Below are 22534 nucleotides of genomic sequence, written 5' to 3' on the forward strand. Positions count from 1 at the left end.
CTGAGATAAGGAGAAAAGGAAGTAACGGCTGTGGGACTTCTTACACAGGGTTGATGAAAATGGTAGTAAAATGGCTTTTGGTGATGGTTGCACAACTCTGAATATACTAAAAACCACTGAATTATACAATTCAAATGGGTGAACTGTATGGTAGGTGAATTATATCTCAATAAAGCTATTTTTAAAAACCTAGTGTGTGTGGCCAGACATGGTGGCTCATGCCTGTAATCCCAGGAGTTTGGGAGGCCAAGGTAGGCTGATCACTTGAGGCCAGGAGGTAGAGACCAGCTTGGCCAACATGGTGAAACCCCGTCTCTGCTAAGAAAATACAAACATTAGCCAAGTGTGGTGGTACATGCCTGTAATCCCAGCTACTTGGGAGGCTGAGGCAGGAGAATTGTTTGAATCCAGGAAGCAGAGGTTGTGTTGAGCTGAAATCGTTCCATTGCACTCCAGCCTGGGCAACAAGAGCAAAACCCCCTCTAAGGAAAAAAAAAAAAACAAAAAAACTACTGTGTGTTAGGTTCTGTATTCCCTAAACAATGGAGTTTCCCAAAACCAAAAGGTGTTTGGTTTCTTAGTCCTCAAGAAAATGTTACTATAAAAGCATTGGCAATTAGAACTAATCTCCCTTCAGCTTTAGAAGATTAATAATAAGGAGTTCTATTTTCTGGGATGAAGTTTTCCTTTTCCTATCTATGGAATTCTTAAAAATAGGGAATGTTGCAGAGTCAAGGGAGTATTATGCAGTATTATGCATGAAGTATATCTTCCTCTTATAATTGTAACGATGTCACAGTCAGGAGGGAATCAATCAAGGACCAGCATCTCAAGGGAGACCACTTGCCGCAGCTGATTTCCTGCCCAGGTAGAAGTCATTTGAAAGATTGGGTTCATCTTCCTCAGGCCTTGCATGGTGCTCCTGGCACCCAGCACAGTCATGGGAGTATCCTTGGATAAGGGACTTAAAAGCAGTAAATTTCAGTTGAAATCAAGTGGGTGCCCTTACTCTGTCTCCAATAAAATGGTTTATTTTTTGTGCTTTCACTGAAATGTGGAGAAAATGTTATATTTATTGAAACGTTTACATTCCAAATAGTTGCTTAATTCTTGTTTTGGTGCTTCTCTACTTCCAGATTCTTTTCACCATTACTTTTTGGCTACTGCTGAGGCAGCACCTCACAGAGCAAAAAGCTCTGCAAGAAAAGGAAGCTTTTTTATCGGAAGTCAAAATTGGCAGTCAGGAAAATGAAGAAAAAGGTAAATTAGTGCGTATGTTAAGTGGCTGGAGAGTTTGGTGCTCAGCAAAATTACAGAGGAAGAGCCCCAAAATACAGCAGGAAGCTTCAGAATAAATGGAAGTGGAATGTAAACTTGGAGCGTTAAGTAACATTATTATAGCTTGTAACTTTCGAAGTACACATGAGAGTTCCAAAGGAGTGTTTAAAATGTGCCATATGATTCCCACAAAGGTGATTCCCAATGAAAGAGAACTGAGGCTCAGAGAAATTAAATGATTTCTCCCAGGTCATACTTTTAGTGAGTATTGGAACCAAGAAACTAACATCTTTTAAATTTAAAACTTCTTTCTTCTTTCTTAAAAGTAATAAACAACAATGTAAAAACAGATGATGATGATGTTATCAACATTGGTAGGTTTTAGACCTGCTATATAAGCAAAATAAGAACAGCTTGTTCTGTAACTCCCTGAATACACCAATAATTGTAAGGTTAATATTTGTAGAATGGATTGAAGACTATTAGTGAGGTTAAGAAGCACTATCTGTGAAAAGAAACCTATAAATGTCCACAGAAGCTGGGCTGGTACCTTAAGACTAAATTAGTAACTGTAAGAATCAATACAGACCAACATATATATGTATATACACATATACACACACACATCCACACACAATATGTATATAAAATATATAATAAAATATGTATTTTTATAATATATATTTTTATATAATATAAATATATACATAAATATGTATCTATATAATACATATTACATATAATGTTTATAAAAAATATATTTTATTTTATATATAATATATGAAGCATATTATACATATTTTATTTTATATATAATATATGAAGCATATTATATATAATATATAATACATATATGCATTATAATATGTGTTGTATATTATATAATATATGTATTATTATATATTACAATATACAATATTACAATATTATATATTACAATATATTATTATATATTATAATATAAAATATATATATTGTATAATATATATGTATTATATATTATATAATAGGTATTATGTATTGTATATACTATATGTAACATTATATATTATATAATATATATTGTATGTATTATATATTATATGTAAAATTTAATATATAACAAAATATGCATAAATATATAGTATACTTATATATAAAAATACAAATATATATATTTATATATAATACTATATGTATAAAATAAAATATAAAAATATATTTATTATGGATATTTATATATAATTTATAATTATTAATATATAATATATAAAATATATGTAAAATATATAAATATCTAGTGTAAAATAATACATATTATTATATAATATAATGTATTATAATGTGTAATAAATACACATTTATCTATATCTATACATATTCATCTATATATAGATATATATTTATCTGTCTATATGTAGATATATATTTATATATGTGTATGGAGTTATATATTTTACATAATATATATTATGTATTATATATACATATATATTATACAATATATATATTGTATATTATATATTTTACATAATATATATTATGTATTATATATATTGTATATTATTTATTTATATACGTGTATGGAGATATATTATTATATATATCTGTATAATATACAGATATATATTTATGACACACAACACAGGCATGGGAGCATCCTTGGAAAAGGGACTTAAAAGCAGTGAATCTAAGTTGAAATCAAGTGGGTGCCCTGACTCTGTCTCCAATAAAAAGATTTATTTTTTGTGCTCCCACTGGAAAGTGGAGAAAATGTTATATTTGTTGAAACATGTTTATATTCCAGTAAAATACATATATTATTTAGACACATATCTATCTATATATAGATATATATTTATATATAGATAAATATCTACATATATAGATATGTAGATAACATATCATCTAATATATAGATACATATGTACATATATTAAATTACATGTTATCTGTATATCATATATCTATATATATTTAGATATATATTAGATAGATCTTTAGCTATATATAAATATATATTATAATATGTTATATATAATATATATGTATCTCCATACACACACACACACACACACCACACACACACATGCACACACACACACATGCAATTATGTTTAGTTTCTTATTTAGATATAACCGATGAGTTGTTTTTTAGTAACAAAAGTCTGTCTATAAGATTTAAATCTTGACTATATGAGTTTGGACATGTCTGTTCAACATAGTGATTAAATTAATTGACTAATTTTGGTAAAAAAAATGGTTAATTTGAGATCAACAATTGCTCTGAACCCTCACTTGATTTTAACTTTCCTCACTCTGTGAATCTATTGTTGTTCGAATAAATTATTCCAATTAATCCAAATAATTATTTGGAAATAATTATTCAAGTCCTTCAAATACAAGGCTTTGTAACACAGAGATGAGTCCTATGTATTAGCATATTTTAAAGCAAGACAAAGTAAGTTTTTTATTTCAATCCACTAAATTGTTTTATACTTAAATTACAATTACTCTTTCAATAAAATTTAAATTAAATTATATTTGGCTGTAACTCTTAAATTTCTAGTTATTTAAAAGCATGCTTTTTTGGTTAAGATTTTTAGCATTAACCACATTTGGTAAAGTACTACTTGGATTGTCTAGTTGTGAAACAATTAGAATTTGCAATTGATATAGTCATTTTGATTTGTGCTATTGTTGCCTATTTATTTTTCACATCTCACAGTGCTTTAAGTTATCACTGGATATCAGAAATAAAAAAGATCTTGTATATAAATTAGTATTACCAAATTTATTTTCTTGTAAACTGTATTTTGGGAAGGTTATGAAAATTGACTTTCAATCAAGTTACGAATGTTGCCATGTTTACGAGAATAGTATAAAATCATTCAAATCATATAATAACTTAGAAAATACATGCCTCTACATTCTACATGTATCACACACAGTCAAAGTGTGGTTCTGCACAGATAACCAGCTAAGTATAACAGCATGGTTTTCTATTTTGAAGATGAGGAACTTCAAGATTTACAAGTGGAAGGAGAGCCCAAAGAGAAGGAGGAAGAAGAGAAAGCAAAGGAAGAGAAGCAAGAAAGAAAGAAGGCAGAGGAAGAGGAAGTTGAAGAAGAAGATGAGCAGGATATCATGAAAGTTCTGGGCAATCTGGTGGTGGCCATGTTCATCAAGTACTGGATCTACGTCTGCGGAGGCATGTTCTTCTTCGTCAGCTTCGAGGGTAAAATCGTAATGTACAAAATCATCTACATGGTGCTGTTCCTGTTCTGTGTGGCCCTGTATCAGGTAGGTACACAGTTGTTCATTTTAATTCTCACATCTGTCCCAGGTATATACATGAGATACCTTTGCAGAGGTCCTAAATCCCTAGACTCTCATGAACATAGGTCAAGTGAGTGGCAAGATGCAAACATTATATCCCAAGAATCCTAAAATGGGAAATGACTGTCTTCAACTTATTTACTATTTCATAATTTTAGGTTTGGATACAGTGGATCCTGCCTGCAGTCCCAGCACTTTAGGAGGCTAAGGCAGAAGGACTGCTTGAGGCCATGAGTTCCAAACCAGCCTGGTCAAAATACTGAAACCTTGTAGCAACAAAAAATTTTCTTATATTAAAAAATTAGCCAGGTGTGGTAGCACATACCTATAGTCCTAGCTTCTTGGTAGGCTGAGGCAGGAGGATCACTTGATCCCAGGAGGTCAAGGCTGCTGTGAGCTGTGCTAGTACCACTTCACTCCAGATGGACAACAGATTAAGATGTCACCTCTAAAAAGAATAAAAATAAAAATTTTAGGTTGTTGAAAAATCAGGAAAAAGTTTGTACGTAAGTTTTCCAAAAATTATTAACCAAAAAAGTCTGTAAAATAGAATTACATTTCTATTTATCTTTCTTTCTTTCATCTTTCTTTCTTTCTTTCTTTCTTTCTTTCTTTCTTTCTTTCTTTCTTTCTTTCTTTCTTTCCTTCTTTCTTTCTCTCTCTCTCTCTCTCTCTCTCTCTCTCTCTCTCTCTCTCTCTCTCTCTCTCTCTTTCTTTCTTTCTTTCTTTTTTTTTGAGACAGTATCTTTCTCCATCCCTTAGGCTGGAATGCAGTGGCATGATCTCTGCTGATTGCTGTCAGCAGTCTACACCTCCCAGGTTCAAGTGATGCTCATGCCTCAGCCTCTGGAGCAGCTGGGATTCTAAGCATATGCCAACATCTCCAGCTAATGTTTGTATTCTTAGTAGAAACAAGGTTTCACCATGTTGGCCATGCTGGTTTTGAACTTCTGGCCTCAAGTGTTCTGCCCACTTTAGCCTCCCAAAGTTCTGGGATTACACGCAGGAGCTACCACACCTGGCCTGTAAAATTGAATTATATTTTAAAACAGTAATTTGAAAGCTAGATAATAGGAAATAGTGAAGTATTCCTAGGTATACTTTTGCATTTCAGGCTTTGGGGTCAGAAAATGATATGTGTGTGTGCGTGCCTGCATATGTGTACACATATATATGTACAGTGCATTGACTGCTTTCATATTTCATTAATTAAAAGGATTTCATTCATTAAAATAATTAGTATATGAAATATATTAACAGACTCACTTTCAACTGATGGTAAGAGAATCCAATAGTAGAAACACATAGAACAGTAAGTTGTCTTGCAGGTAGCCAACAAAACAAATAAAGGAATCACAATAAACAAGAGTATGTCGCATGTCAAGATAAAAAACTTCAAAAGAAATCAGTGAACTTTTGAATACTCTTAAAAATTCAGGATGATGGCCGAGCGCGGTGGCTCACACCTGTAATCCCAGCACTTTAGGAGGCCAAGGCGGGTGGATCATGAGGTCAAGAGATCGAGACCATCCTGGCCAACATGGTGAAACCCCTTCTCTACTAAAAAAATACAAAAATTAGCTGGGCATGGTGATGCACACCTGTAGTCCCAGCTGCTTGGGAGGCTGAGGCAGGAGAATTGCTTGAACCCAGGAAGTGGAGGTTACGGTGAGCTGAGATCGCGCCACTGCACTTCAGCCTGGCACCTGGCGACAGAGCGAGACTCTGTCTCAAAAAAAAAAAAAAATTCAGGATGGTGTTCTCTAATGAATATCCACAGCTTATGGTAAAATGAGATGTTTTTATCCTGTGGTTGTTTCACACTTTCATTCATGCAATATTGCTTTCAATTTCAAATGGATGTGGTTTTCTCTGAGTAATGATAACCACAATGACAGCAGCACCTACCCTACTGTTCCTTGAGTGCCTTCTATAGGCCAGATAGCTAAAAAGAACCTATAAATATTATCTATTTCATCCTCGTAGCAACCCTGCAAAATAGGCGCTTATGGAGAAGCTCAGGAAGGTTCAGCCACTTCTCCAAAGACACAGTCAGTAACCATGCATAGAACTGGGGTTCTAACCCAGAACCACTCCAATCCGTTAGGCATGGAACATTAAAAGCCAGACATGAAATAGACTTTATTTGCAGACATTTGTAGATGTAATCACTTGTCTTAATTGAATGAACCAAATATTTTTGTGAGTTTTTCTGTAATTTTTTCCTCATTTTTTTTCAATATCTGATTTGCAGGTGCATTATGAATGGTGGAGGAAAATTCTAAAATATTTTTGGATGTCAGTGGTTATTTACACTATGCTGGTGCTTATCTTTATATACACATATCAGTTTGAAAACTTCCCAGGCCTGTGGCAAAATATGACTGGATTGAAAAAAGAAAAGTAAGTAATTTTGAGTTGAAAATGATGAACAAGATGAAGACTTGAATGCATATTGTTCAAAACATCTTTAAGGAAGATTTTAGTAAAGCATCAATGTCTATCAACTTCCTCAAGAACAGAAATTAAAACTTAGTCATTTTTGTGTTACATTTAAGTAAATGTAGCCCTTAGGAACATGTAGGCACCCCATGAATCTTCAGCCCCATTTTAGTGAAATAATATTTTCTAATGTTAGTTTCATGTGAAACAACATACCTAGCACTTAGCCATGCTTTCTGCTCTCCAAATTGGAGCTCAGTTCTTCAGTTAATAAGTAAGTTCATGCACTTATAGCATAAGGCAGCAGCCTTTGCTCATTTATGTTGCTAGGTGCTTAGGTTCTAAGGAGTGTTTAATGCCATAAAGAAATAAATTTCTCTAAGTGCTAATAGACTTGTGATAAGATGGTTTTTCCTGTGGATGTAGTAGATAGTTCCCTATCCTTTTCTAATTTGCTTCTGTAAACTTCTGAAATTAGTTTGGAAATCCAGCCAGCATTGAGTTTTGAGCTGAATATATCAAAGTGTCTGAGAGAAGGGTTTAGAAGGGAAGGATAACTGAATAACTAGACCAACACAGCTGTCTATACAATAATCATTTATTAAATGCAGAAGTGTCTATACAATGATCATTTATTAAATGCAGAAGTGTCTATACAATGATCATTTATTAAATGCAGAAGTGTCTATACAATAATCATTTATTAAATGCATAAGTGTCTATACCATAATCATTTATTAAATGCAGAAGTGTCTATACAATAATCATTTATTAAATGCAGAAGTGTCTATACAATAATCATTTATTAAATGCAGAAGTGTCTATACCATGATCATTTATTAAATGCAGAAGTGTCTATACAATGATCATTTATTAAATGCAGAAGTGTCTATACAATGATCATTTATTAAATGCAGAAGTGTCTATACAATGATCATTTATTAAATGCAGAAGTGTCTATACAATGATCATTTATTAAATGCAGAAGTGTCTATACAATGATCATTTATTAAATGCAGAAGTGTCTATACCATAATCATTTATTAAATGCAGAAGTGTCTATACAATGATCATTTATTAAATGCAGAAGTGTCTATACAATAATCATTTATTAAATGCAGAAGTGTCTATACAATGATCATTTATTAAATGCAGAAGTGTCTATACAATGATCATTTATTAAATGCAGAAGTGTCTATACAATAATCATTTATTAAATGCAGAAGTGTCTATACAATAATCATTTATTAAATGCTGGTCATGTGCTGACACTGTTTTGTGTCTGGGATATGACAGGGAACAAGACAGACAAAAACCTAAGATCTTAAATTCTAGCAGAGGAGGCAAACAAGAAAACTACATAGTGTAAAATTTATTACAATTTGTGACAGGTCTGTGAAGGAAACAAACAGCAGGCTGAGGCAAGTGAATAAGGGGGAACTATAAATGAGTGATCGGGATGGGCTTCGCTGAGGAGCTGGTTTAAAATCCAGCTGAAGCATAAGAAGAAGTTTATCTTAGGCTGGGCGCGGTGGCTCAAGCCTGTAATCCCAGCACTTTGGGAGGCCGAGGCGGGTGGATCACAAGGTCAAGAGATCGAGACCATCCTGGTCAACATGGTGAAACCCCATCTCTACTAAAAATACAAAAAATTAGCTGGGCATGGTGGCGCGTGCCTGTAATCCCGGCTACTCGGGAGGTTGAGGCAGGAGAATTGCCTGAACTCAGCAGGCGGAGGTTGCGGTGAGCCGAGATCACGCCATTGCACTCCAGCTTGGGTAACAAGAGCGAAACTCCATCTCAAAAGAAAAAAAAAAAGTAGAAGTTTATCTTAGGAAAAGCATGTGAGTTGGAGGCCTGGGTGTGGAAGGGCATTTCAGACAGAGGGAACAGCACATGTAAAGGTGCTGAGGCAAGTCGATTTGGCACAGTGCGTAAGAGGAACTGAAGAAAGGGGTTGAGTGGACAGAGAAGAGGAGAGAATTCAGGCAGGCAGCTGGAACGTTCATGGCTTGTAGGTAGCATTATTTGTGTTTTATTTTTGGTGGAATTTTCCAATCTTTAAAACTGACTAGCTGAGAAAAAGCAATGTGTGGGAGTAGAAACAATGAGACAAGTTAGTAGGCACCAGCAATGGTCCCATGAGAAATGATGGCAGCTTCCCCTAGATTGAGTGGGGGCAGAGATGGGTAAGAGGAGTTGGCGATTCAAGAGGTGCTTAGGATGCTGAAGGAAATGTAGACGAATGAGATATGAAAAAAAAGAACATAGGAGATGTCTGACTTCTCAATAGCACAGGGTAGACAGTTGTACCATTTATTGGTCCGGGGATACTAGAGTGGGGAGAGGGATGTGGAGGACAGCTTTGCTAAGAAAAATAGGAAAATCAAGAATACAATTTTGGAGGCCCTAAATGTGAAATAACTGTGAAACAACTGATTTCCAATAGCAATTTGGGCATGAGACGCTTACAGGAGGAGGCTATGCTGTAGATGCGCTTTGAGTCCTCAATGTAAGGATGACGTATAAATCCATGGAAGAGATGAGATTACCTAGGGGGAAAGTACAGCTGGAAGATCAAAACTGAGTCCTGGGCATATTTCGGCCTCTAGAGATCCAATAGAAAAGGAGGAGATCGTGGAGGAACAAGAAACCATGATAGTGTGATGGCGTCAAGGCCACACATGCTTCAAGGAGGACCAGAAGTTTAATTAAATAAAGCTAGAGAAGTAGCCTTTGAATTTGGCAATGTCAAGGTTTTTACTGACCATTGTTAAAGTAGGTTAGTTGGCTTGATGGAAATAAAAAGCCGTATTGCACCCTATGGGAGAGAGGGATGCAATAAACCATAGAGCTGACAGGAGTGTAAGACTGTGATGTAATTTATCACAAAGAATCTGTGACTTCATTGCCCAAGAGAGGTTCCTGCTTTTTATTGTGTTTTGTTTTGCAGGCTCGAAGATCTTGGCTTAAAGCAGTTTACTGTGGCTGAACTATTCACTCGCATATTCATCCCAACCTCCTTTCTGCTGGTGTGCATTTTACACCTGCACTATTTCCATGACCGGTTCCTTGAACTCACAGACCTCAAGTCCATTCCCAGCAAAGAAGACAACACCATCTACAGGTGAGCCACTGAAAGAAACACAGACTTCTTGTTAACAGGAAGGCAGCCTGTTTAGGTTGGTCACCTTGCAGGAAGCCAGTAATCTAAGAGTTTCAGCCTTGAATTTTCCATGAGTATCAACTTGTGAGAAAAAGATGAAGACATGTGGAAGGGTCTGTGACACGTTCTGAAACAATGGGTAGTGACTTATGACTGGTTAATGTAAAGTGATGTTGATAGACCTGTGACACATTCAGAGTAGCTGTGGAGAGTAAAATATTTTAGAGTTGATATGTGTATTTGTGTCTAGGCTGGTTATATATATTTTTGGAACATTTACAGAATCTGGCTAATTCAGAAGATTTTTCCATTATGCTGACCACAGTTACAGAAGTCTTATGAAAGCATAGCAAAAGATGATGGGCAGAGTTTTCCCTTCCATTTTGGAAATCAAAAACTTTGGCTAAAAGGACAGAATCTGCAGTTGACTAGCAACTACAATCATATTTAAGAAGAAAGCATGATGAAAATATCTTCTTTTAGAAGCTTATTGTTGTTTTCTCCTCATCAATAAATATAAATTATTTGCAAATAACAGATGGGATATTACTTTTCCTGCTCATATTTGTTCAAACCACGGTGGGCTATCACAAATCCTTCACTGTGTTCCATCATGGGGAGCATTCTTCTATTGATTGCTGACAATGGTCTTCCTCTCTGCCTCATGATTAGCCTATGATTCAGTCATTGGAAAAACACTTGTTAAGCACCTAAGGGAGCAAAGGGCTGTACTGAGAGGAGCACAGAGGCCACAGATAAAAACTCCCCTTAATTATTTGACTTTAAGGGAAAGAAATAAAGATATCAATAGAAGATGAAGTAAGAGTTCTTCATATGCATTTCTTAAAATGCTAAATTTTCAATGTTCTGCTATGCAGAAACTAGAGTTACGGATAGACCTGAACACTTATTTAATAATGAAAAACATTGTATAATCTGCTGTTTATGATCAGCAGATTCATTTTCCTTATTGTGTTGTGTTTAGCCTAAGATTATATTTAGTTTTCATTCTGATACTTCAGATGATTCCTAACCCTTGGAACCAAGAGGTATCAATCAGTCATGACCTGTTATGCTATCTAGTCACCATGAAAAATCAGGCTCTGCTAAAACCTCTCTGCTCCCAAAACCCCAGCAGGGAGGGTGGCATGGATAGGTTCAGTGGCTTACCCTCCTCATATATGTACTCATACTTCCTTCAGTGATGATCAAACATTAGGAAAAATAAAGTAGTTATTAGAAGTGTGGGGACCTCTAGGAGATATTATTCATGGAAAAACTTGACAGCAGTGAAAATCACCCCCAGGTTAAAAGTTTCCAAAGACAATGCCTGTACATAAAAGTGAGAATTGTCAATAATGAGAAAAAGGATTTTTTAAATCATTCTTTTGACATTGCTTGTGATGCATGTGCATAAAACTAGTTATTTGATATTAAATCTGACCACGTAACATGTTTTAATTCACTATAAGCCCTCACCATTCTTTTAAAGAGTACTAGTCAGTAATTACAAAAGCTTTTAGTTGGCCAAGCCAATTTGTATGTTTGTGAAGGAGTTGTAATTATTAAGCATTGCTAATAAAACCTTTTTAAAAAATGTTTTATTCCAAATGCCATTTCTTCTCTTGCCTATTCATTTTTTTCTCACTAAAAGTACCTCCAAGTACATCCAGCATGCAGGAGGCTTTTTCTTGCCATTTTTCTTAATGTGGATGTGTCTGAGTCTTCTGTCATGTTATCAGACAGAGATATAATTCACCATCTATCCAAAAAAGTAGAAACATTCAGGGCCATAGTTTTGCAGAAGACAAATTGGCTCAGCAAAGATTTTACCAGCCTACAGACTCCCAGGTTTTGGACCTAGCTTATGTGGAAACTGAGTTTGTCGCACAGAATTCCCTTCAAGCAGCTGTAGCAGTGTTTAGCCTATGCAGGCTCTGGGAAGGACCACAGCTCACGTCAAGATGTGTGTTCTCTGTTTCTTCAGCTGCCGCTTCACAGCCCTTACCCTAAACCCCATGGCAGAGAAGAAAGATCTAACTGTCGCGATATGAGTCCTGACTTGCCTTCCTTGCAGCTGTGGCTTAACCCTAAGCACTCCCTTAACAATGCATTTTCCAAGTAAATGTAAAGGACAAGGAAAGAGTGTGTAATGCCAGCTCTCTGAAAAGTTTAAGCATATGGGATTTCATTTTTAGTTCTATGAAGAAAAGTTCTCTAGAACATTAGGAAATTTAAAGAACTCACTCAAATTTGGTATTTCAGAATTTTGTACAACAGTTTGATATAAAGTCCCCAAATTTGAACTTTGAAGATTATATGTATCATCTTTTTAGCAACTCATTCTCATGGTAGTATTTTCCTTACTCATCATTTTCATGTCACAGTACTTTTTTGTTCCTGGAGTCCTAGTACAATGGCTACATTAAAATCAAAATGATGAAGATAAGGAATATTTTAAGAGTTAGTTTTGACTGTCAGGCTTTGCTTTCTCTGCTCCCGCCTCCTAAACGGATGCTTGAAAGAAATGGCCCACAGATTGGGAATAACTGATTGGCTGTGTTCATTAAGCTGATTTCCACACTATTGTCTCTGGAAATATGCAACTGTTCTTTTCCTATTTTGTCACTTTTTTGTGTGTATGTGCTTATGTACACAGATGTAATGTAGGCACATGTCACTTGTGTATGAAGCAGAATTTATTATGTTTAGTCTTACAGAATTTACAAAGTTAGCCTTATGAAAATATAATAATATAGAAAGAAATTAGTATTTCTTAGTAGGTAATTTCAGGAATATTATTTCACCTATATATTAATAGAAATTCGTATTATAATTATAATATATAACATGTTTATTATATAATATATAATTAGCAATGCTGTACAAAGGACTATTTCAATATTAATTTCTTTTATATCTCTGTAATTTGTGCATGGTTTGTTTAGAAAGTATTATTATGCATAGAGAAATAAATCCTTTTTTTAACTATAGTTTTAGGAAAATCTTAGAAACAGCATGCTGAATATGGCCACTGAGTAACATTTTTTTTAAAAACATTCTGGGATAGGAGCAAAAATTAATTTTTAAAATTATATCTTATTTGGTGAAATATACCTTGAGGCCAGGTACAGTGTCTCATGCCTGTAATCCCAGCACTTTGAGAGGCCAAGGAGGGCAGATCACCTGTGATTAGGAGTTTGAAACCAACCTGTCCAACTTGGTAAAACCCCAACCCTACTAAATATACAAAAATTAGCCAGGTATGGTGGCATATACCCAGCTACTTGGGAGGCTGAGGCAGGAGAATCACTTGAACCCAGGAGGCAGAAGTTGCAGTGTGCTAAAGATCTCATCACTGCACTCCAGCTTGAGTGACAGAGCAAGACTTTGTCTCAAAAAAAATGTATCTTGAAACATTTAAACATTACAGATTTGTAATAAAGTATGTGAGATGGGGAGGGATGAGAAGAACAGAGAGTCTTGTTATCTTCAGGCATTCCTCCTGAACATGTCTGATTAAATGTTGCTACTGAATCTTCCTGTCTAGACACTTCTTCAAGGCATGAAGCCTGTGTGGGTGGCTACACCTGATGCTAGGAAGCTTAAGGAAGTCCACTTCGTTCATCTCTGTCTAACAATCTCCCCTCTCTCTCTCTCCAACCTGTCTCCTCATTGCATCCCTGTGCTTCCGTCTGCCACCTCGTAGCCATGCCAAAGTCAATGGTCGCGTATATCTAATAATAAATAGGTGGGTACTTCAATGTTTTCTCTCTTATTTTTGTTTAAAGCTGTTTCTTGCTGTGTTGAACTCTTAACTGCTTTATACATGAAAAGTCGTGTTGTCAGATAATGGACAGTGGTCTTCAGGTATGCTCATGGATGTATTTGCAAACCAAACCATTTGGTGTCTGTACTGAATGGTGCCGCCAAGTGGATGTGTTGAGGGTCTTTAGCTGGTGCTCAGCCTTTGGCCTTGATTCAAATTATATCCTGTTCATTCTGTTCTTTGGTAGAATTAGTGCAAAGGCTTGCCTGAGAACTCCTGTCCCTCTTGAACACTTAATTGAGAGCTCAGCTCAAGAACCACCTCCTCCACAAACCCTCCCATAAATGCCAACATTCCTGCTAAAAGTAATCTGCCTTCCCTCCGAATCCCCGTAGCACTCTTATCACTGATGCTGTCCTGACACTTGCCTTCCAGTCCTCTGTCTGATCTCCTGCCTGCTTATCTGCCTTGCTAGAGTAGGGGCATAACCTTCTCAGATCTGGACTCCCTCTATGATTCACCAAGATGTCCCCATGTCACCTGCCCCAGGGCCTTACTGTGAAGTGATATTCAATAGATATTTCCTAAATGAAATGAAAGTAGTCAAATATATGGTTTTTAAAAACATGACTTTCTTCAAGTATATCTCTACTTGAATGATCACCGTATTATTGAAGAGGGATATTTTACATCACCAGGTTTTATATGTTTGCACAGCACAAAAGGCACCGAGATGGCACTGAGACATGGACTTACTCTGAGATGCACATCACCTTGCTGAGGAGATAAAACATAGCATGTCCACACAAAATAAAAAGCAAACTTTGATAAATGTTATACAATTGGGTTATCTTCCCGAGTTATGCTTTGGGATCTAACTTACTAAAACTCTTTTACTTTACTGAGTAGGTGAATCAAAATATTCACTCTTGTAACTGCATATCATTAGTAATAAAGCTAGTAATTTTATTAAGAGAAATATATCTTGCCATAATTCCAATTAACAAAATAATTATTCAAAAGATTTGTTGGTTTTCTACCTCATTCACTTTTCCTTATAGGTAAAATCCTAAGGCAGACAACAAAATCACAAACCCTAAGAGGCAGAACTTCTAATAAAGTGCGAAAGTCATCAAGAGTCACTGTGTAGATTGCTGAGGGAGGAGGAATGAACGAGGACTGTCAGCTTTCTTGGGGGCTAGTTTTTGACAACCTGAGAGAGAAACATCAACATCAAGTTTTTCAGTTGATAGGTAGAGAAGTAAGACACAGACTCTAGCTAGAAATCTTGAGCAATAATCTAAATCCTATCCCTCCAAACATAAGGAACTCCTCACTCTTTTTCTCTGTGTTTCTTATGAAGCATTTAGCGTTTGGTTTGTAAAGAGAAGGCTGAGACATGTAAGAGGGTAAGAGTTGGTTTGATGGGCTCCCTCTGAAGCAACTGGTATTGATCCTGAAGGACCAGATCTATCATGAATGGGAGTTTATGCCCATTACCCCAAGCCACAAGGCCAGCTAATTCACTCAGGACTTCTTAGAAGTATCAAGTTCAAAGCCACCCCAAATGATAAAAAACTTGCAATATGCTATATTTATATTCTTTCCAGTGAAATCTCATATTTTTGCATGAATACTAACATGTTAAGAGCAGCTAGAGCTATGCCCCAAAGGAAACGTTATCAAACAAGCCTGTCTCTCATTTTATAATGTGTGTTTCTGAAATGCTGTATGCCGTGTTGAATAGGACCGATTATCCATTAGAATGACAGGGTGAATACTTTTATAAAGTATATAAGCTTGCTTTCTCCCATAATTTATTTCTTTATGTTCAATTTTGTTTTATAAGAAAAATAAAGTATTATTATAAATGTTAGTTCTGGGGTGAAAGATGGGGTATACCTACAATTCAACTTAAGGGTTGATTAAAATTTAGACATGACCTTACAAGGTATAAGGTAGGGTAGTGTATTGAGGACAGTAGGTCACTTTGATAACATTTTTAAAATATGGATAATTGTGGGAACATTGCAACTGATTTAGTAAACACTATACATGTTATCAACACACATAATTAAGATGATATTCATTTCACAAATTGAACGCTTATATGTGAATACTATCTTCTAAAAGTGCTTTCGAGTTCTAGAGAATAATTTATCTTAAACAGTGAAACTATTTTACTTTAAATTTTACTTATATGAAACACTATATATGTGCAAGTCAACTTTCTGCTAACAGACCAATGATAATGGTGTCAGTGCAGTTTACATGACCACATATTCCAAATTAGAATCATAAAAACAAATGACATTCAGACTACAGAGATTTTACAATGCTAGAATTTCCATTTTCTCTGCTGTATGTAGTATGTTACTATGTAGCTTTCCAAAGTCAGGTCTTTGTACAGAATTAACCCTCTTTGAGGGTCTCTGTCACATAATTTGTTTCTTCTGTTTCAAATAAGGACGTGTCTCCAGGGCATAGAATTTCTTCATCCAAGATTCAGTGAATTATAGTGTAACCAAGCACAGTACTGCATTTTTAGAGGATGTGATGAGTAGAGCAAGCGTGTCTTCAAGGGGAAAGTCCCCAGAACTCATAATTAGAATAAAATGACAATCATAAATGGAAAAACACATACATTGGAAGCTGCACAAAGCCGTGGAAGTGTAAAGACTGAGTGAAGACACAAACAAATACTTGTCATCTGCTTTGTGAGAACATGAAAGGAGAGTCATTTTGCTCAATTGTCAGTGAGAAGGTTAGAGCTCAGAGCCTGAATCATAGCAAGAGAAAGGAAACAAAGTTATCAGTAGTGTTAAGAAAACCCAGAGAGAAGAAATGAACTTCGGTGGAGAAAGACATCCAAAGCAGTGTGATTTAAGGCAGGGGAGGAGGGGCTTCTTCAAGAATCCTGTTCATCACCACTCATTGTTTGGACCAAAGTCAAACTCCTTCATATGACCATTAGGTAATTTGCATCTGATGTTCAGTAAATAATTGCAAGTCTTATAAGTTCCTTAGCGTGTAGTTTCCAGGAATATTTTTACTAGAGTGGGTTTTTAAATTTTGTTTTTGGAAAATCAAGATCCATTTTCTTTTTATTTGCTGGGAAGAAAAAAAAGCTGCCTGGTGCGGTGGCTCATGCCTGTAATCCCAGCACTTTGGGAGGCTGAGGCGGGCACATCACGAGGTCAGGAGATCGAGGCCATCCTGGCTAACACAATGAAACCCCGTCTTTACTAAAAATACAAAAAATGAGCCGGGCGTGGTGGCACAGGCCTGCAATGCCAGGTACTTGAGAGGCTTGAGGCAGGAGAATCTCTTGAACCCGAAAGGCAGAAGTTGCAGTGAGCTGAGATTATGCCACTGCACTCTAGCCTGGGAGACAGAGCGAGACTCCGTCTCAAGAAAAGAAAAATAGCTGAATTAAAATTAAAATACACAGGCTTTCCCAGAGAGCCCATTTAGCTGTTGCTTCTAGCAACCGCAGCTGGGTCTGCCTCGGAAGCTTGCATTTGTGCAGAACTACCTCTGCCGCTCCCAATCCTCAGGCAATGCAGTAGTTGAGATCACACACAGAAAGGAGTGAACAGAACCCTGAGACCACTGGGAAACAGATTCCTGAGGAGGAAATGTTTGCTCTTTTTCTCTGAATGGCTTTCTATAAAATATCCAAGTTCTGTAAAAGAAGGTGCAGATGACAGAATTATGGTCTACGTCTAATCCCTCCCCTGTCACCCATCACTGTGTAGTCCCTTGCAGAAGCATGTTTCTAATTCCGCTTTTTCTTTAGACTGAATTTATGATGCAGGTTATCAAAGCCTAATATATGAAAATCTACCAGTAGAAGATGGCTCCTTACATTAAAATGTTTCCTGTATGAGTAACCACTGTGTTAAATGCTTGGTAGAAACCACCTTAATTTTTACAACCTCCTACAAATAGGCAGTATTATTTCAGCTAACTTAATAAAAGATAGGTTAAATAATTTTGCCATCCCACCTAGCTAGTAAGTTTTCTGGTGAATACTTGAACCCAAGTCTCTTAAGATTCTTCTCTATGGCCTCTAAAACCAATGTTATGATAAAAATGAGAAAAAGGGAGAGAAAAAAATAAAAGGATTCACACAAGTATCTTTTTGAAACACTACACTTTATCATGAATTTAAAATATTTTTATCTATTTATGTTTTATGCACACAGTTTTTTATAATACAAGATAAAATTATCTGAAATTTCTCAAGATAGTTAACAAACTCCTCGACTAGTAAATGTCAGCCTGATACAGTTTTCCTCTTTTACTAGTCTGGGGTTTGTAGCTTTAAGGTCAGAGGGCATGAGCCATGTTAGATGCAGAGATTTCCTTCTCGTTCGTCCCCAGCTGCATCTAGTCCCGTTACACATTTCTAGAAGTCAACCTCGTGGACCTGCTTCCGAAAGGCTTACTCCAGTGTATTCCTTTGATTCTTTCATTGAACGATCTCTCCTCAATGCGCCTGCCTGTGGCATGGCAGTTTGGGGGCATTGTTGCCTGAGGACATCTGCTGTGTAGCTGTAGTAGCAGTTGCAGAAACAGCCTCCCCTAAAGTTTCACTCCCCTTAATAGCAGTAATTGTTAGAAAGTAGTTTTCTTGTCATTTGAAGTTGTAGCATTGTCGACATAGACCTTTAAGATTCACTCTGAGGGGGGTCACACCTCCACACGGAAACCACCAAATTTCTTGTCTTAATGAAAGGTATCTTTTCATTTATAAAATGCATCCCTGAAGAGAACAAACACATACTGATGACTTCGCAGCAACTGATCACTTCCACATTCAATAATATTTCATATGGAGCTTCCTGACCAAGCAGGAACAGCAGATATGAACGCTGAGAGTTGGTGTGTGGCACTGGTGTAGATGGTATGGGTTGCAGTTTTAAGAGTGGCGAACTTCTCCAAAGTCTAGAGGGTGAACTGACTAGCTTAGGAAAACAAAGAAGTAGTATGTCAGTATAACTCCTACCGATGTAGAACTCTCCTCAGATTCTCTCTCTCCATTAAGTTAATAATCTGTTTCTGGCATACTATCATTTACCTGCTGGACATCCTGTGCAAGGGAGTCATTTGAATGATAATCTAAAAGTGTAGGACAATGTGGATCCCTTACAGCAGTTATTCAAAATGATAGGCATGTTTACAAATATCAAATCAACAAGTTGAAAGTAAACATTTTATCTGCCCAAACTTCCTCATTCTGTAGAAAATTAACTTTCACAAAGTTAAATAGTTTACTTAGAGCCTTCAATTATCCAGATAGAATAATATTATTAATTGTACATCTCATTAGAACCCTGTTACAAATTTATGGGTTAACTGTGATAAGTAGAGAAGACTACCAGTATGTCCAGTAGGCTTTTTCTTACTATAGACTATATTGCCCACAAGTTCTTTAAAACATTAATTTGAGTATGAATGAAGAGATGTGCTTTTAGAAAAATGTAGAAAGATAAGACTTGTTATGGTCCACTATGAAATAAACTGTAACATCCTGGGCTGCTGAATGAGCTCACTGGAAGCTCTCTCTGCCTGCATTCTTTCTCTGGTTCAAGATCTCACACCATTTTCCCATGGCTGCCAATCAACAGTTTGCGTCAGTAACTCTCAGGTGGGGACATGATGTGGACGTCTCACTCCTGAAAACATTTAGCTTCCACGGCATATGCGTTAGATGGCAGAGTGGGATTCATCCACAGAAGTTTGACTGAAAGCATATATTCTTTAAGAAATTTTTAAAAACTTACCGAAAATGTGAATGACTTGATTCTTGCAAGATGGTTTGTTGCGTTACTAAAAAAGCATGATATAACTTGCCTCAGCAGTCTCTCAGTATGCTCTCTCCTTTAAAAACCTGCAGTCCTGTCCACTCTTGGGTCAGTTGCCAAGCCTAGGGTTCAGAGCAAAGCACGCTATTGATGCCACCCTGGAATGCATTTGGCATTAGGGCATTACTGCAACTGGCATACAGGAATGCAACCGTGGTTGATATGTAGCATGATATGTGATCTCTGACATTTCTTATAATTCTTCTGTTCTCATCTCCTTTTTTTCCTTTCTATTTCAATTACTTTGAGCAGCATCAAGAAAAAATTACCAATCCACCAAAATGAGTAAGTCCCCCTGTGAAGCCATGAAATGCTTGCTCTACATGATGCCATTTCATGCTTCTACACCCTAAACTCTGACCATTTTCTCCTCCGGGAAAAATGTCAAGTTTAGGTGTCGATAGCTCTCATTATCAACTAATCACTAGAACCTGAATTAGAAAAGCTAACAAAACCTAACGGAGTTTACAGTTTGTTTTTAGAAAGAGCTTGAAACAACAAACAAACCAACAAGAAAGTGACAAACACTAACACCCCAGCTTGTGAGGTCTTTGTACATGCACTGATTTCGTTTGTGTTTACCCTCCTTTTACTTGCCCCTCGCTCAAATCTCTCCCGACATCCTTTCCACTTCTGACCAGCTGCTCTCTGCCAACAGACTGGCCCACCCTGAAGGAAGCCTCCCGGACCTCACCATGATACACCTGACCACCAGCCTGGAGAAGCCGGAGGTGAGGAAGTTGGCTGAGCCTGGGGAGGAGAAGCCCGAGGGCTATTCTGAAAAAGCCCAGAAGGGTGAGCTTGGGAAAGACAGCGAGGAGTCAGAGGAGGATGGAGAGGAAGAGGAGGAATCCGAGGAGGAGGAGGAAGAAACATCAGGTAATCAGCCCACTGCCAGCAGCTGCTTAGAGAATGCTGACTGCCAGACTGAGTGAAGGAAGCATTGACTTGCTCCAAAATAATACGTATTTGACCCAGTTCATGAAATAAAAATTGGAGTGGTTTTTGTTTGGTTGCTATGGTTATAATATTCCTGTTCCAATTGCTCCAACAATTTTCTTTTAATTCTGACTGAGAAGAGACCAGATGGCTGGTTATCAGTGACTGACACACAAGTAGTGCTGCTGTTTGGACACTGGTAGGCCATGATGCTGACCACGTGCTCAGTCAGAGCCGCTCTGATTCTATCAGATGCAGGTACAGCTTGCTGTGCAGAATCTCCAAGGGCTCTAGACACTGCCTTTACAAATGCATGCTCAAGAAATCATTCTGAGACTTTTCCAGGACACCAATAATTAAGAATATATTTCTAGCTCTGTTCTGATTCCTAAGGACATGGGAACTGGGGGAGAAAGTTAGCAATTGGATAATTATAATTTACAGCCAATTCCTAGAGATGTTTTTGTCAATATTGTTATTTTAGGGGTTTTACTCTTTAGTCTTTGGGATCTTCTTTTCTACTTCTCTTCCTAGACTTGAAATATTGTTTTAATAGGGCATGATGAACATTGTGCACCCTCAGTGATCAGGAAATGTTATCGGACAGAGAATAGGAAGTCTATGTAGCAGTTTCCAGAAAGTCTGGGACAAACCAGAGAGTATCATCTCTGGTGTGAGGTTCTGGGGCTATGATGTGAAGATACTGCACTGGTCTTTGCTGATCAACTGGGTTTAACAAAAGTAGAAAATTTAAAAAGTAGCAGGAAGACCCCTTCTAAAGGTTTATGCCCCTTAAGCCTGGTCTCCTTTCCCCACTCATCTCAGAACACAGGAGAGGAGCAGAAATGCTCTCTCAATATCTGAGCATTGTGAAGTCCTCAGTGTGAAGGGAAGAGCCCAGCTCTGTGAGGCCAAGTACTTAAGTCTAGGATTTTATTACACTACTTTAAGATGGATTTTGAGCTTTACTAATAGGGTCCTGTACAAAATTGCACAGCCTCTTTTCTCTCACTCCCTCATTTATGTGCCAGCTACCCCTCTAAATCATGCTCATTTATTATCTATACCTTTTCATTGACTACTATTTGAGTCACTCTCTAAATATAGTAGTCCTGCCTAAACCTTGGGGGACATGTTTTAACACTCCCAGAGGAAGCTAAAAACTTGGATAGCACTGAACCCTGTATACACTCTGCAGGAATTTCTTTTTCCTTCTTCACAATTACACAGATAGAAGACTTGTTCCTTTCTTAAATCTTAGCAACCTCAGCATACATTTTTTTCTTTCCTTATTAATAAAATTGAGAATTGTTACCATTCACTTAAAGGCAGCATTTTATGGCTTCTCTTTGGCATATTCAAATTGCCAGCATCACTACTTTTTCACTTGGAGCCATTAGAAAGTAAAATAAGAGTGAATTGAACACAGCACTGTAATACTGCAGCAGTCACTCTGAGAACTGAGACAGTTACTAAGTGACTAATTACTGGGCAGGGAGTGTAAATAGCATGGCTATGCTGGACAAAGGGATTCACATTCCAAGGGGAAGGACAGAGTGGGACAGCATGAGATTTTATTCTGCTACTCAAAATAGTGCGTAACTTAAGACTTCTGAATCATTTCTGCAATTTTCCATTTACTATTTTTGGACTGTGGTTGACTGCAGGTAACTGAAATCATGGAAAGCAAAACTATGGATAAAGGAGAACTACTGTAAGCATATTTTACAATAACTAGAACCAGGTACAGTA

At 36.8% G+C, this 22534-nt stretch overlaps 1 protein-coding gene across 6 annotated transcripts in view; it reads left to right on the forward strand.

Moving 5' to 3' along the window:
* The window catches only part of PIEZO2 (piezo type mechanosensitive ion channel component 2), a 493339-nt gene that overhangs the window by 376447 nt on the left and 94358 nt on the right, over positions 1-22534 (forward strand). For 4 of the 6 annotated variants that reach the window (XM_054243960.2, XM_054243956.2, XM_054243959.2 and 1 more), the window contains 6 exons: positions 1137-1260; positions 4271-4560; positions 6851-6999; positions 9992-10165; positions 13914-13955; positions 20502-20722. In XM_054243960.2, the coding sequence (XP_054099935.2) occupies positions 1137-1260; positions 4271-4560; positions 6851-6999; positions 9992-10165; positions 13914-13955; positions 20502-20722 (1000 nt within the window). The remainder of the gene's footprint in view (positions 1-1136; positions 1261-4270; positions 4561-6850; positions 7000-9991; positions 10166-13913; positions 13956-20501; positions 20723-22534) is intronic. The other 2 variants (XM_003734614.7, XM_054243958.2) reach the window with 1 other exon arrangement.

Source organism: Callithrix jacchus, chromosome 13, assembly GCF_049354715.1.
Source record: "Callithrix jacchus isolate 240 chromosome 13, calJac240_pri, whole genome shotgun sequence".
Classification (NCBI taxonomy): Eukaryota; Metazoa; Chordata; class Mammalia; order Primates; family Cebidae; genus Callithrix; species Callithrix jacchus.